General features: G+C 37.0%; 2 protein-coding genes across 7 annotated transcripts in view; one reads left to right on the forward strand and one right to left on the reverse strand.

Annotated features, from left to right (window-relative positions):
* GPR155 (G protein-coupled receptor 155) overlaps window positions 1–1,701 on the forward strand; it is a 40,086-nt gene extending 38,385 nt beyond the window's left edge. For both annotated transcript variants that reach the window (XM_028509921.2, XM_028509920.2), the window contains one exon: window positions 1,335–1,701. In XM_028509921.2, the coding sequence (XP_028365722.1) occupies window positions 1,335–1,587 (253 nt within the window). In that variant the 3' untranslated portion in view covers window positions 1,588–1,701. The remainder of the gene's footprint in view (window positions 1–1,334) is intronic.
* Window positions 1,702–8,707: 7,006 nt separating this feature from the next.
* SCRN3 (secernin 3) overlaps window positions 8,708–13,067 on the reverse strand; it is a 32,382-nt gene continuing 28,022 nt past the window's right edge. For 4 of the 5 annotated variants that reach the window (XM_036023278.1, XM_036023276.1, XM_036023277.1 and 1 more), the window contains one exon: window positions 10,861–11,037. In XM_036023278.1, the coding sequence (XP_035879171.1) occupies window positions 10,864–11,037 (174 nt within the window). In that variant the 3' untranslated portion in view covers window positions 10,861–10,863. Of the gene's footprint in view, window positions 11,038–13,067 lie in introns of all 5 variants that reach the window. The other variant, XM_028509924.2, reaches the window with a different exon arrangement.

Raw genomic sequence — 13,067 nt, forward strand, 5'->3', positions numbered from 1 at the left:
TTGCAGGGCTGGCGGGCCGCCTGGGTCCCGGGTGGGATCCCAGGGAGCTGACTGGGCCCAGGCTGGTGGTGGTTCTACTCTGCAGCCTACACAATGGCACTCTCGGTGCTGCTCTGTACAGTTCCTCGAGTTGTGGTTGGAGCTGCCTGATCAGTCTTTGGGAAGCAAATATTATTCCCTTGGTGTGGGATAGATGATGTTGGGCTATACATTAAAAATCAGCAAGCAGGAAGAAGGCTCAAACTTAGGTTGTAATATTCAGGCTTCTGTTGAAAGTGATGTTTTTAGTGGCAAAGCGTAAATTAAGATATCTTACTCCTTAAATAAAATAATGATGTTAAAATACTGTAATTTTATGTGCTTCAAGAAAGTTTTCATGTATGTTGACCTCTTTTCTAATATCTATTTTCATACATATGAAAATATGTATGTTCATTTGTGGTTAAATGTCTTAAAATTTTTGTCACTTATTTCTCATTTTATCTTGATTTCCACCCACTGTTTCCTAGTGTCAGGCACTTTGGGTTTTACAGCTTGACTGATGCTTCTGAACAGATTGATGAAGCCATTGTGTATTTGTATGAAAATGTACAGAATTCATTTGTTTTTTGTTTACATTTCTCTTTCCCTTGTTTATTTGTTGATACATAAGGCACCTTACATTTGCATTAGGAAGAAAATTTTAATAATCAAGAAGTAGAATCATAAAGTACATTTTCAAAATCTTAGATTTGTAACAAAAGAGGTCTTGCTTATTCTTCCCTTGCTTCCTAATGCAGCAAATTGCTAACGGATCCTAGGTGAGATGTCTTGGCTGCTGCTGACAAGAAGAAAGGCTGTTCATGGACACTGTGATAAACAGAAAATATAAAGTTTGATTTGAGAAACTTACTTAAAATTGTCCTTCTTAAGAGCTTGTAAAAATATTAAACATTCCTGAGATAAATTACTTATTTTAACTTTGAGTATAACTTTCAAAATATGTAATATTCAGCTGTCTACAGAATGCATCTGATCATAAAAGGACATCCACTATAAAAAGAATATTTCTTTGTAGGTGAATTTACATGATCTGAGGTTTTTTTGTCTTTTGTTTTTGGCTTAAGCATTTCTGTCTTCACAAGCATTATTGGCATATTCTTCTTCTTCTCCAGTGGGTCTTTCTAGGGTCTGGTGAGGTAAACCCTTTATATTCAGCACAGTTTCATTCCTGCACACTTTTAACTATCACGCTGTTTTTCCCTGTCTCCTATTTTTCCGTGCTTGTCCTCTATCATGCACTGCTGATACCAGGTTTACAGACCATATGGGTGAATCCTTCCTTTGACATACAGGTGTGGTGCAAAGACTTCTGCCGGGACCTTCTGTGGCTGTGACCTGGTGAACTGGCTAATTGAAGTTGGCCTTGCCTCTGACCGTGGGGAAGCTGTGATATATGGAGATAGACTGGTGCAAGGGGGAGTCATCCAACACATCACCGACGACTACGAATTTCGGGATGAGTACTTGTTTTACAGATTTCTTCAGAAGAGTCCTGAGCAGAGTCCTCCTGCTATTAATGCAACCACTCCCCAGCAGGAAAGATAAAGAAATCAAGCATCTGTCCCTATCCCCTAAGACATAAATTATGAAGGAGAGAAACCCACATGAAGTCATATTCTAGCCCCAAATCTGTTACTTTAGTGAGTAACCTTGGGCGAATCACGACCTCTCTGACCCTCAGGTGCCTCCTCTGTAAAATGTGATGAGATGCACTCCTATCCCAAGCTGACATTCTGTGATTTTGTGTGTATGTAAAACCCACAGGAAACTGACTTAGGAAAAAGAAAAACAGAACAAATCAAAATTTAAAGTTCTGAATGAATGTAATAATTACTAATTGTTAAATAATTATTTAAAACCAATTATGCCAACATTTTAAAACATTGCCTCCTGCAGCTGTTTGCTGTAATTCAAAATCAACATCCAATTTACTACTCCTTTAAATTGCCAAATTTGGCAGCTTTATTGCTGGAAGAAAATGGACCTTAAATTATGACAACTTTGCACCAATTGATAGCACTTCCTAAAAAAGAATTTTACTGATTCTAATAAGAGGCCTTGTTATTACATTTTCCCATTTCCTTGACAAACAGTAATCTTAATAACTGGAAATATGGTTTTTTTTAAGGTTCATCTTTTCTGGCTTTTCTATCCAGAGGACTAATCTGTGCCATTAGGAGAGGAATAAGAACTTCCATAAACTTTATCACCTACAAAATCCAGCAACAGAAGTATTGTCTAATCTTTAACTTTTGTGCTAAAAATAGTAATTTGAGATTTGTTTAAATTTTATCAACAAAATTATTGCCATGTGACGTATCATTTCTGATGTTTGCACAGAAGCATCACGGTGCAGGACAACCGCTTTACCTTATTCCTCGCAGTTAAAAAAAAGAAAAAATTATATATTTCAAGCCAAGATTGTAAAGTCCTAAGCCTAACATCCTACTTTTACATGTAGAACTTAGTCTTTCTTGTGTCCATGTATAAAAATCAGTTAACTTGAAAATTACTAAATGTTGCCCTCAGATAAGCTTTCTGTTCTTCAGTAAATTAAAGAGAGATCCCCAAATCTCTGAGTTTCTACTTACTAGGTGTCAGTTTTGTTTTAACTTATTTAAAACATGTTTTAAATATTTATCTCATACTTTTAGTGTCTCATATAAAAGTCATTTAGAAAATAATTTATAGGGTTAAATCATTTAATATGTAATTTTCCATTAGGCATGGAAGCCTAATGTACTTAACACGTACAGGCACAGCCTGGAGATTGTGCGGGTTCGGTTCCAGACCACCATAATAAAGCAAATATCGCAATACAGAGTCACATAAAGTTTTGGTTTCCCAGTGCATATAAAAGTTATGTTTATCCTACACTATAGTCTAATAGGTGTGCAATAGCATTATGTCTGAAAAACAATGCACATACCTTCATTAAAACATACTTTATTGGTATAAAATGTTAACCGCCAGCTGAGCCTTCAGTGAGTCATAACCTTTTTACTGGTGGAGGGTCTTACCTTCAGATTGTAAACACTGCAGTATCTGTGAAGTGCAATAAAGCAAAGCTCAAAAAAAACAAAACAAGGTATGCCTGTAAAGTATACTTTAGTGTATATGTAGTATTAACCTGTACCAATTTTAAGTTATGATTAGAGAATTGCGATGTTTTTCAGCAGAACTGTCTTGCTGCAGAACTCTTTTTTTTTTCTTAAATATGACCACAGTGTAACTCTCAGAGTGCTCAGGCAACAGCATAAAACCTCATTGCTGTGCCAGGAGACCTTCATAGCTACAGCAATAGAGATATCAAGTCACATGCATGCAGGCAACTCAGACTCAAGTGGAGAATTTATTGTGTTTGTGAACAAGTCATACATGTTCTGTTATTTGCACGAAGGGAATCAGTGTCTTTTTCCATGGGAGATATTAAAAGAAAACCCTGAGTTGGAATGATCTGCAGTTTCTGAAAATGAAGGCTTTTAAGAGATGTTTTTAGGATTAAGGATGTGCTAATTTTATTAAATGAAAATATTTGTAACTTCTCTCTCACTGACAAAGCAAGTTTCTCAATAAAATACCTATTTTAAATCACATTGCCAAAATCTTTTTTTTTTTTTGAGTAATCTGAGTAGTGCAGAAGCCATCAGAGAGAGTTCTTTTCTGTAAGTTCTCAGTGTTTTCTTAAGTGGATGTTCTGAGATTGTTCTCTTCTTTGTGAGCTTGTGGGATCTGTGCGCAGGCAGAGTCTTAATCAATTATGCATTCAGTAAACACTTTTCATTAATGACTTAATGTAACAGTAGAGTCCTTTCCACATACTTCATAATTTCTAATATGCAGGGTCAGAGCTGGGAAAATTATCTGATACAATTTTGAAAAAAAATCTACTACTTTTGTACTGATCTTCAGCTTGATCAATTGTTCTTTGTTCTCAGTGAGTAGCTTCTGCTTAAACTTCAATATTTTTAGAATAAGGTGAAGTGTGCTTGGAATTTTACAAATAGTAATTAACGATCAGTAAGTTTATAAAAGCTAGAAAAATATAAAACTATTATTTAATGTTTTCCGTGCAGCAGTAATACAGCTCTTAGGGTTTATCCCTTCGTATAGCATATCATGTGAAATGTAATATTACTTTAGACCACTGAACATAGGCAGTCAAGTGATGAAAGACGGTTGAAACAAAGTTCAGGATCAGAAATGTTACGACCATCCTTCAGGAAAAGGTAGGATGGTAAATTTCTACAAGTGGTATGATAAAAGCCTTAAGTAATTAATTAAAAAGAGAAAACATTCATTCTGTAGAACCTGTTTTTGGCACATTTTATAAGTAGGCACTAAATTTCCAAAGTTCTAAGCTGCATAATTATTTCTATGACAAAATTTTTGGTTGGAGATTAATATATTAATGTTTTTATCAAAGATCAAAGTAGCTTTCTCTAAAATAGTTTATTATTAAAGAAATAATTTCTTTCAAAGAAAGAAATTAAGCTTTTTTCCAAAAGCTTAATTTCAGCCACTACTTATTTTACTTTTAAGAAATACATGAAATTTAAGAAAATTATAAATTTTCTAAAATGTACCACAAAGCATTAACTGCTCATGCAAGGACTAAAAGCCCAAATATCATACTGAATTTATACAGTGAAAGTTTCCTAAACTGTTTAATATAACTCTTATTTTTGTTTGTGGAGTTCTTATTCCCACTTTGAACATGGAAAAAGGCAACAGGTTGACCTGAGACTTACCAAAGGTTACCAGGTTGTACAGATTGATTGCCTACCTTTCTTAACTTTGCAGATAGAGAACTGTGAAAATTCTCCCCATCAGTACTTGAATGTCCATTGAACAAAATGTTTATTGAGCTTGTGCAGACACAAGGTTGAACACTGAGCACACAACAAAGGAGAAGATATGGTTCCTAGCCTCACAATGCTTCTATTCTACTGTGAAAGACAGATGGTAAACATATAATTAATTACACTTGTGATCAGGACCACACGTGGCGGAGCGTACATAACCAGAAACTTGACCTCATGGTGTGGGGAAAACTTCCCCGAGGAAGTGATATTTCAGGAAAATTGTAAAGGATGAAAGACCTACTTATACAAAAATGAGCAAGTGAAATGAGTGGTATAAGCAGAGAGGACAGACATGAAGAAACAGGGCACATTCGAGGGATTGAAAAAGCAGCTAGTAGATATTTAAAACAACAACAACAAAAAAAACAGAACACAGTGGTGGCTTCCGGTCAGGATAGCAACACAGGTAAATATGGTACTTGAATTCTCCCACAATCACATGAAAACTACAACTAAATTACAGAACAACCATCATTCAGAACTGCCTAAAATCTACCTGAAAGGAGGTCCTACGACTAGGAATTTAAAGCCACATCAAGACTGATGGGAGGGATAGAGATGCTGAACAGGCTAGTCCCACGACCATGTGTGGGAGATAAAAATCAGGAGGGGTATCTCTACTGTAGAGGTACCCCTGAGGAACGAGGGGTCTCAGCGTGACACCAGGTTGCCCAGCCCAGGTTCCAGTGTCAGGAAGAGAAGTCCCAATAACTCTGGGCTGTAAAAATCAGCATGGATTGTGGCTGATTCAGATGGAGGGCTTTTGGAGTTCCAGGTGGTTCCTCTTAAAGGGCCCATGCACAGACTTAGACTCACTCCAAGTTCCAGTACTGGGGCAGCAGCTCAGAAGGCACCAGGGACACAAAGGGAGGAACTGTCTGGCATCAGGGTGAGAGCTGGGGTGGAAGTGGGGGGCAGCTTTATGCCAGACAAAAGTGCTGGCCATAAAGTTCCTTTTCTGAGACTCCTCACCTAAGTCAGAGGTGGCAGGTGGGCACCGTATCTGAGTCTCCCATCAACCTGACTCACATTGTTTGCCCCACCCTGGTGATTCCCTGAGACCACACCCAACCAATTTGCAGGCCAAAGTTGTTTCCAGTGGCTTTTACATAATGACTGGGCTGTCTTGGCTCATGCTTCAGACTTTCCTAAAATCTCCCATATAAGCAGCATCTAGCATTGGCATGCCCCATACCTTTCCCTAAGCTGTCCCAAACCCAGCAGCAGCTGGCCTTGATTCGCAGGTTGACCTCCCCTAGGCACCTCTAAACCCAACATAAGTAGCAGGTATCTGCAGATCACTTTGTAGCTCATGGTGGCCCTGGGCTGAACACAGGCAGTGGCTGACATTGCTCTGCATCTCCCGGGGGATCCTAGAGCCAGCACACCCAGTGAATAGCTTCAGACCATATCTAAGCACCACCCAACCACCTCCACAAGCAACACACTCAAGTGTGTGTGGGGGGGGGTGGCTCAGCAGACACCAGAGCCCTGCCAAAGTAAGTCCTGCTCTGTGGGGTGAGCTGCTACATAACTGATCCCCTACAGTGGTCATTGGTTGCAGCCAGTCCTTGCAGCCAATTGACCTGGAGGTAAATCCCTCCCACTGAGGTCCCAACAGCATCCAAGGCTCAACTCCAACAGGAGGGTACACACAGCCCACATGGGGGCCACACCTGGAGTGCCCAATTCAGGTGATTGGAGAACCCTTACTACATAAGGCCACTCTGCCAAGCCCAAGAGACATAGCAGCTCAACCTAAAACATAGAAACAATCACAGGGAGGCTGACAAAATGAGGAAACAAAGAAACATGGCCCAAATGAAAGAACAAAACAAAACTCCAGAAAAAGAACTAAACAAAATGGGGACAAGCAATCTGTCAGATGCAGAGCTCAAAACACTGGTTACAAGGATGCTCAATGAACTTAGAACTTCACTAAGAGATAGGAAGCATAAAAAAAGGACATAGAAACCATTCAGAACCAGTCAGAAATGAAGAATACACTAACTGAAAAGAAGAATAATTTCCAGGGAATCAATAGTAGAGTAGATGAAGTCAAGAATTCAGTGATTTGGAATATAAGGAAGTAAAAAACACCCAATAAAAACAGCAAAAAGGAAAAAGAATAAAAAAAAATGAGGATAGAGAAAGGCGCCCCTGGACAACTCCAAGTGTAGCACAGCATTCTTATCATGGAGTGCCAGAAGCAGAAGAGGTAGAGCAAGAAATTGAAAACCTATTTGAAAAAATTACCACAGCAAACTTTCCTAACCTGGTGAAGGAAACAGACATACAAGTTGAAGAAACACAAGGAGTCACAAACAAGATAAACCAAAAGAGGCCCACACCAAGACGCATCATAATTAAAATGCCAAAGGTTAAAGACAAAGAATCTTAAAAGCAGCAAGAGAAAAGCAATTAGTTACCTACAAGGGAGCTCCCATAAGACTATCAGCTGATTTATCAACAAACTTTGCAGGCCACAAGGGACTAGTGAGAAAAATTAAAAATTATGAAAAGCAGGGACCTATAACCAAGATTATTCTACCCAGCAAAGCTACCATTTAGAATCAAAGGACACATAGACAAGGAAAACTAAAGGAGTTCATCACCACCAAACCAATATTACATGAAATGTTAAAGGGTCTTAAGAAAAAGAAGAAAAAATATAAAGAATATGAACAATGAAATGGCCAAAAATATATACCTATCAATAATTGAATCTAAAAAACAAAATAAGCAAGCAGAACAGAGACAGATGCACAGACACAGAGAACATTTTGATGGTCACCAGGTGGAAAGGGGTTGGGGATGAGTGAAAATGGTAAAGGGACTTAGAAATACAAATTGATTGTTACAAAATATATATGGGGATGTAAAATACAGCATACAGAATACAGTCAAACCTCAGTTCTTGAATGTCTTGGTTCTCGAACAATTTGGTTCTCAACCAAGTTGTTCATGGCAAAAATGTCTGCTATCTAGCAAAACTTTAAGCCTCAATTCTCTACCCAACCACCTTTCATGCTGATACATTTATTATCAGTTGCATGTCTTCCAGGCAACAAACAAAGGAGATTTGGTTTTCAAACAAATCGCTTCTCAGTTTTCTGGAATGAATTAAATTCAAGAACCAAGGTTCCACTGTATAGTCAATAATATTCTAATAACTATGTATAGTGTCAGGTGGGTATGAGATTTATTGGGATGATCACTTAATAAGTTATATAATTTCTAATCACTGGGGTGTATACCTGAAACTAATATAATACTGTATGTGAACTGTAATTGAAAAATAATTTTAAAATGGTGAATATGTAGTAAGATGGGGGCAGGTCAGTAGGATATTGTTGATAGTCATCAAGAATTTGGACTTATCTCAATGACCCTATAAAAAAGAGTTTCAGACTCAACAATAAGAAAATGAACAACCTGATTTTAAAAATGAAAGAAGATCTTAATAATTATACAGATGGCAAATAAACATATCAAAAGATATTCTCCTCATATCATCAGGTGAATGCAAATTAAAACAAAGAGATTGTTTTACACACCTATGAGAATGGCCAAACCCCAAAACACTGACAGCTCCAAAGGCTGGCAAGGATGTGGAGCAACAGGAACTCTCATTGCATTTCATTACTGATGGAATGCAAAATGGTGGTCACTTTAGAAGACAGTTTGGCAGCTTCTTACAAAACTATACATGCTTTTACCATACCACTTAGCACTCATGTTCCTGGGTATATTTACCCAAATGGGTTGAAAACTTATGTCCACACAAAAACATACAGGCAGATGTTTATAGCAGCTTTATTCATAATTGCCAAAAGATGGATGCAACCAAAATGTCTTTCAGTAGTGGAGATCAGCAGGAAAGCTATCCAGACAATGGAATACTATTCAGCACTTAAAAAAAATTATCATGCCATGAAAAGACATGGAGGAATTTAAATGCATATTACTAAGTGAAAAGGCCAATCAATCTGAAAAGGCTATATACTGTATGATTCCAACTATGTAACACTCTAGAAAAGGCACAATGGGAGACAATGAAAAGAACAGTGGTTGCTAGAGGTTAGGGAGAGGGAAGGATGAACAGGTAGAGCACAGAGCATATTTAGAGCAATGAAACTGCTCTGTGTGCTACTATAATTACGGATGCATACCATTACACATTTCCCCAAACCCACAGAAAGTACGAGAGAACCCTGATGTAAACTATGGATTTGGAGTGACGATGGTGTGTCAGTGCAGGTTCATCAATTGGAACAAATGTACCACTCTGGCGGGGGATGTTGATAGTGGGGGTTGGGGGTTGGGAATGGTATAGGGGATACAAGAACTCTGTACTTTCTGCTTAGTTTTGCTCTAAACCTAAAACTGCTCTAAAAAAATCAGGTCTTATTTTTAGGTTTTAGGATGAAAATTCATGATTGAATTCACATTTTTAATAGATCATCACTCTGGCTATGCCAATTCACAAGGATGGAGATAAAGATCAAATACAGGTGTAGAAGAACAGTTAACTGTAGCTGTTCAAGTGAGAGATGGCGCTAGTTTGGTCTCAGGTGGTATCAAAATAGAAAGTAAAAACATGCTGGACTTAGAGGGAGAAATAAGATACAAGTATGTGTCCCTGGATAAATCAGTACATTGCTTACCCTTAGCTCCTCACACACTAAAAAAGAGAGAGGGAGGAGGTACATGGGAGTTGGCCAAGGGTCTTCATGATTTAGGGAAAACTTGTCACTGAATTGCATGTAAGGCAAACAGAATTAACTGAGGACTTGAGACAGGTATCTTTTCTCTAAGGGCAGCCCTGTATTAAAGAAGAGCAAAATCAGTCAGATTATAGTTTTTAATGAGAGAGTTTTAAAAATAATTTCCTAGGCACTCTTTAAATATAATGATACTGCCTTAGTAATAATCCTAGTGGCAATGATAGTAATTAATAAATATGATGATATAATCAAATATGTAAAATGGACATTTCTAGAAACCAATAAATATTGTATATAATGTTATTTTATGTTGGATTTTTCTTTTGTTTATATTTGCAACTTTGAGTCTTGCCTGGTAATCTCTATGTAATTTAACAAAGTTTTGTAAGCTCTGGGTAGATGTTATTTGTTTATAATGTTCACAATACATTATATATTAAAATGTTCTTAATGTTCATAATACACTAATAATTTTATTGTTACTATCTCCTTTCTGTTTCTGTTTTCACTGAGTGAACAGAAGTAAAAGATGAGAGAAATTTGAGACAGAAACAGTATCTCCTACAGCCTTGGTTCCCTATCCTATTTCCTAATCTCCCAGACAAGTGCTTCTAAAAATATTAACATAAAAGCCTACTACAGAGTATGGTAAAAAAAAAAAAAAGCTAGATAATTAGAGTTAAAGGCTTACTGGTCACCCAAGTGTTGACAAAGAGTATGTCTGAGTTTAATAAAAGCACATTTGCAGAATTAACACACTATAATAAGATTTAATGTGTGAACTGGAATACTTTGTTAGAACTGGTTAATATTTGCCTAAAGCACACACACAAATAAAACTCACTATGTGAGACAATATTTTTCATTACTAAAGAAAAATCTCATAATTGAGAGCATAGTGCATAATTATAATAAACAAATCCATGCATTATTTTAATGTTTCATACTTTATGCAGAATTGAATATGTGTGATTTATAAAAAGTTATTACAGCTACAAACAAAATAACACAGGCCAATACCTGATGTAATAACTGGCCATCCCATGATATATGTGTCTAATTGCAATGTTATTTTCTGCCTCAGTATTTCAGTAATTACATGCAGTTTTCATAATCAAGCTATCACTTGAATGCTATTAAAGAATATCATATTTGCTCACACTAGGCTTATATCATTTACCAAGGTGATTGATTCTGACTTTGAGGAAGACTGCTGGCCATTTATATGATCATGAAGAACTCATATTTGACTTATAAATCTGAATTTCATCTTTTGCACTCTGAGGAAAAAGATTAACAATTTTATCCACATCAAGATGTTTGTTTTGAAGGATTGATTCCATATCTTTGAATAGCTGTTTTTCCAGTTTCTTCATGTTGTCCAACATTGTTTTGGCTTTTTCCTGAACAATTAAAAATAAAAATAAATAAACACACACAAAGACACAAGTCCAACCAAATTCTAAACAACCTCTACAGACAAGGTTTGTTCATTCTGTTTTCAACTTCTGATTTGGTTCCCCTCCTCCTATTTTTTAGCTATTAGAAGGAATAAAATACTTCTGGAAAAAAATCATTGCTCTGGATTGAGTTAATGTGTTAGCCCCAAATTATTAGTTATTTTTAGTAGACAGACAAGAGTAATTACACAGGATTAGTCTATAAGCAAGAAAACTAGAAGAAAAAAACAGGGCAGTTGAAAATCTGATATTATGTATGCAAATGCTGCTGGAAATTGAGGCTGAGATATTTTTTGAATATGGATCTTCTATATTTAAAAACCATCTTATCAAATTAAACAAAGGAAATAGAACAGTAATGTTCAAGGGAAGGAGCAACTAAAAGACAAGAAAGTTACTAGAAAGTAAGCATAATTTTTAAAATTTGAACCATTATGGGGTAGACCTCCACAAAGATACTTAACCTTAACATGGACTTCAATATGAAATTGTAAGAATTTTTTCCCTGAAGAAATTGCATTTCATGTCAGTGGAGAAAAAAATACATTTTGCCTATAAATGGTATTGGAATAATTGTTCACCTCTTTGAAAAACAAAGTTAGAATCCCTATTTCATAGCATACACTGAAATAAATTCCAGATGAATTAAAGAACCAAATTTTTTTTTCAAACACATATACACATACTGGCAGGAAATACAGAAGTTACGGTGATCTTGAGGTCAGGCAGGCCTTCTGAAGCATGACAGCAAGAGGCTTTAAAGGAAAACAAGATGCTAACAAGTGTAATTGACTAAATTAAAAATTTTTGACAAAAAAGTCAAACAACAAAGTGATATTAAAAATTTGAAATATAGCCCCTGGCTAGCGTAGCTCAGTGGATTGAGCGCAGGCTGTGAACCAAAGTGTCGCAGGTTCGATTCCCAGTCAGAGTACATGCCTGGGTTGCAGGCCATGACCCCCAGCAACCATACATTGATGTTTCTTTCTCTCTCTCTATCTCCCTCCCTTCCCTCTATAAAAATAAATAAATAAAATCTTAAAAAAATTGAAATATAACAAAGACTACTGACAGTTTTCCTCTTTGAGACAAAAGACAAAAACAACTAATAATTTAAAAAAGGCTAAGGAAAAGAATAGGCAAGTCTTAGGAAGAAATAACAATGGCCAATAAACAAATGAAAAAATTTTCAACCTCCTTAGTAATCAGGAAATGTAAACTAAAGCTGCAAGTAGGACTGACTATCCCTACAACACAAAAGTAGTTATTTGCCTAACCAGGACTAGAACCCAGCTTTTTGTCACTTCTACCCTCAAATTCTATTGTCCTTCCACTACTTTATGTTGTCAATCAATATTTCATGCCCATTAAAGAAAGCCTAAAAGAGGAACAGCTTTTAAACTTTTATTTCAGCATTACTTAGAAAAAAGCCAATCAGCCATTTCATTTAACCAACATTTCATAAGTCTGCAAAACTCACCTCCAGAAGCAGTACTGAGGGAGAAGGGAACCTGACAACTCTAGAGAGCTATCATAAGCAAAGTGCACAGTGGGGTGGCCACTCAGCGAGGAGGAGTGAGGGAAAATCCCTCCAGAGCAGATGCTCTAGAAACATATCACTGAGGAACTGGAACAAAGGCAAGAAAAACCAGAGAGCTCATCGGTTTCATAGCACTGTGCTGAGTCTGGAGGACAGACCAAGCCCAGGGAGTGGATGACACCTCTCTGGCCCAATAGACTGGGCCCTTGTAAGCACATAGTGGACTCCTGGAACAAAACACCTGCCGCTCACTCCATGTCACCAGGCTCCAGGAAGTGTTTACACTGTAGATTGGGTGTGAAAACAAACTGGGCCCACATAAAGCAAGAATTCATAGCAAATAGCAGCAAACTTTAAGCATAAGCAAGGATGAGGTGGGGGAGGCATGTCAACCATGCAAACATACTGAAGACAAAAGTGAATGTACAATTGC

This window comes from Phyllostomus discolor, chromosome 4 (genome assembly GCF_004126475.2).
Source record: "Phyllostomus discolor isolate MPI-MPIP mPhyDis1 chromosome 4, mPhyDis1.pri.v3, whole genome shotgun sequence".
Taxonomy (NCBI): domain Eukaryota; kingdom Metazoa; phylum Chordata; class Mammalia; order Chiroptera; family Phyllostomidae; genus Phyllostomus; species Phyllostomus discolor.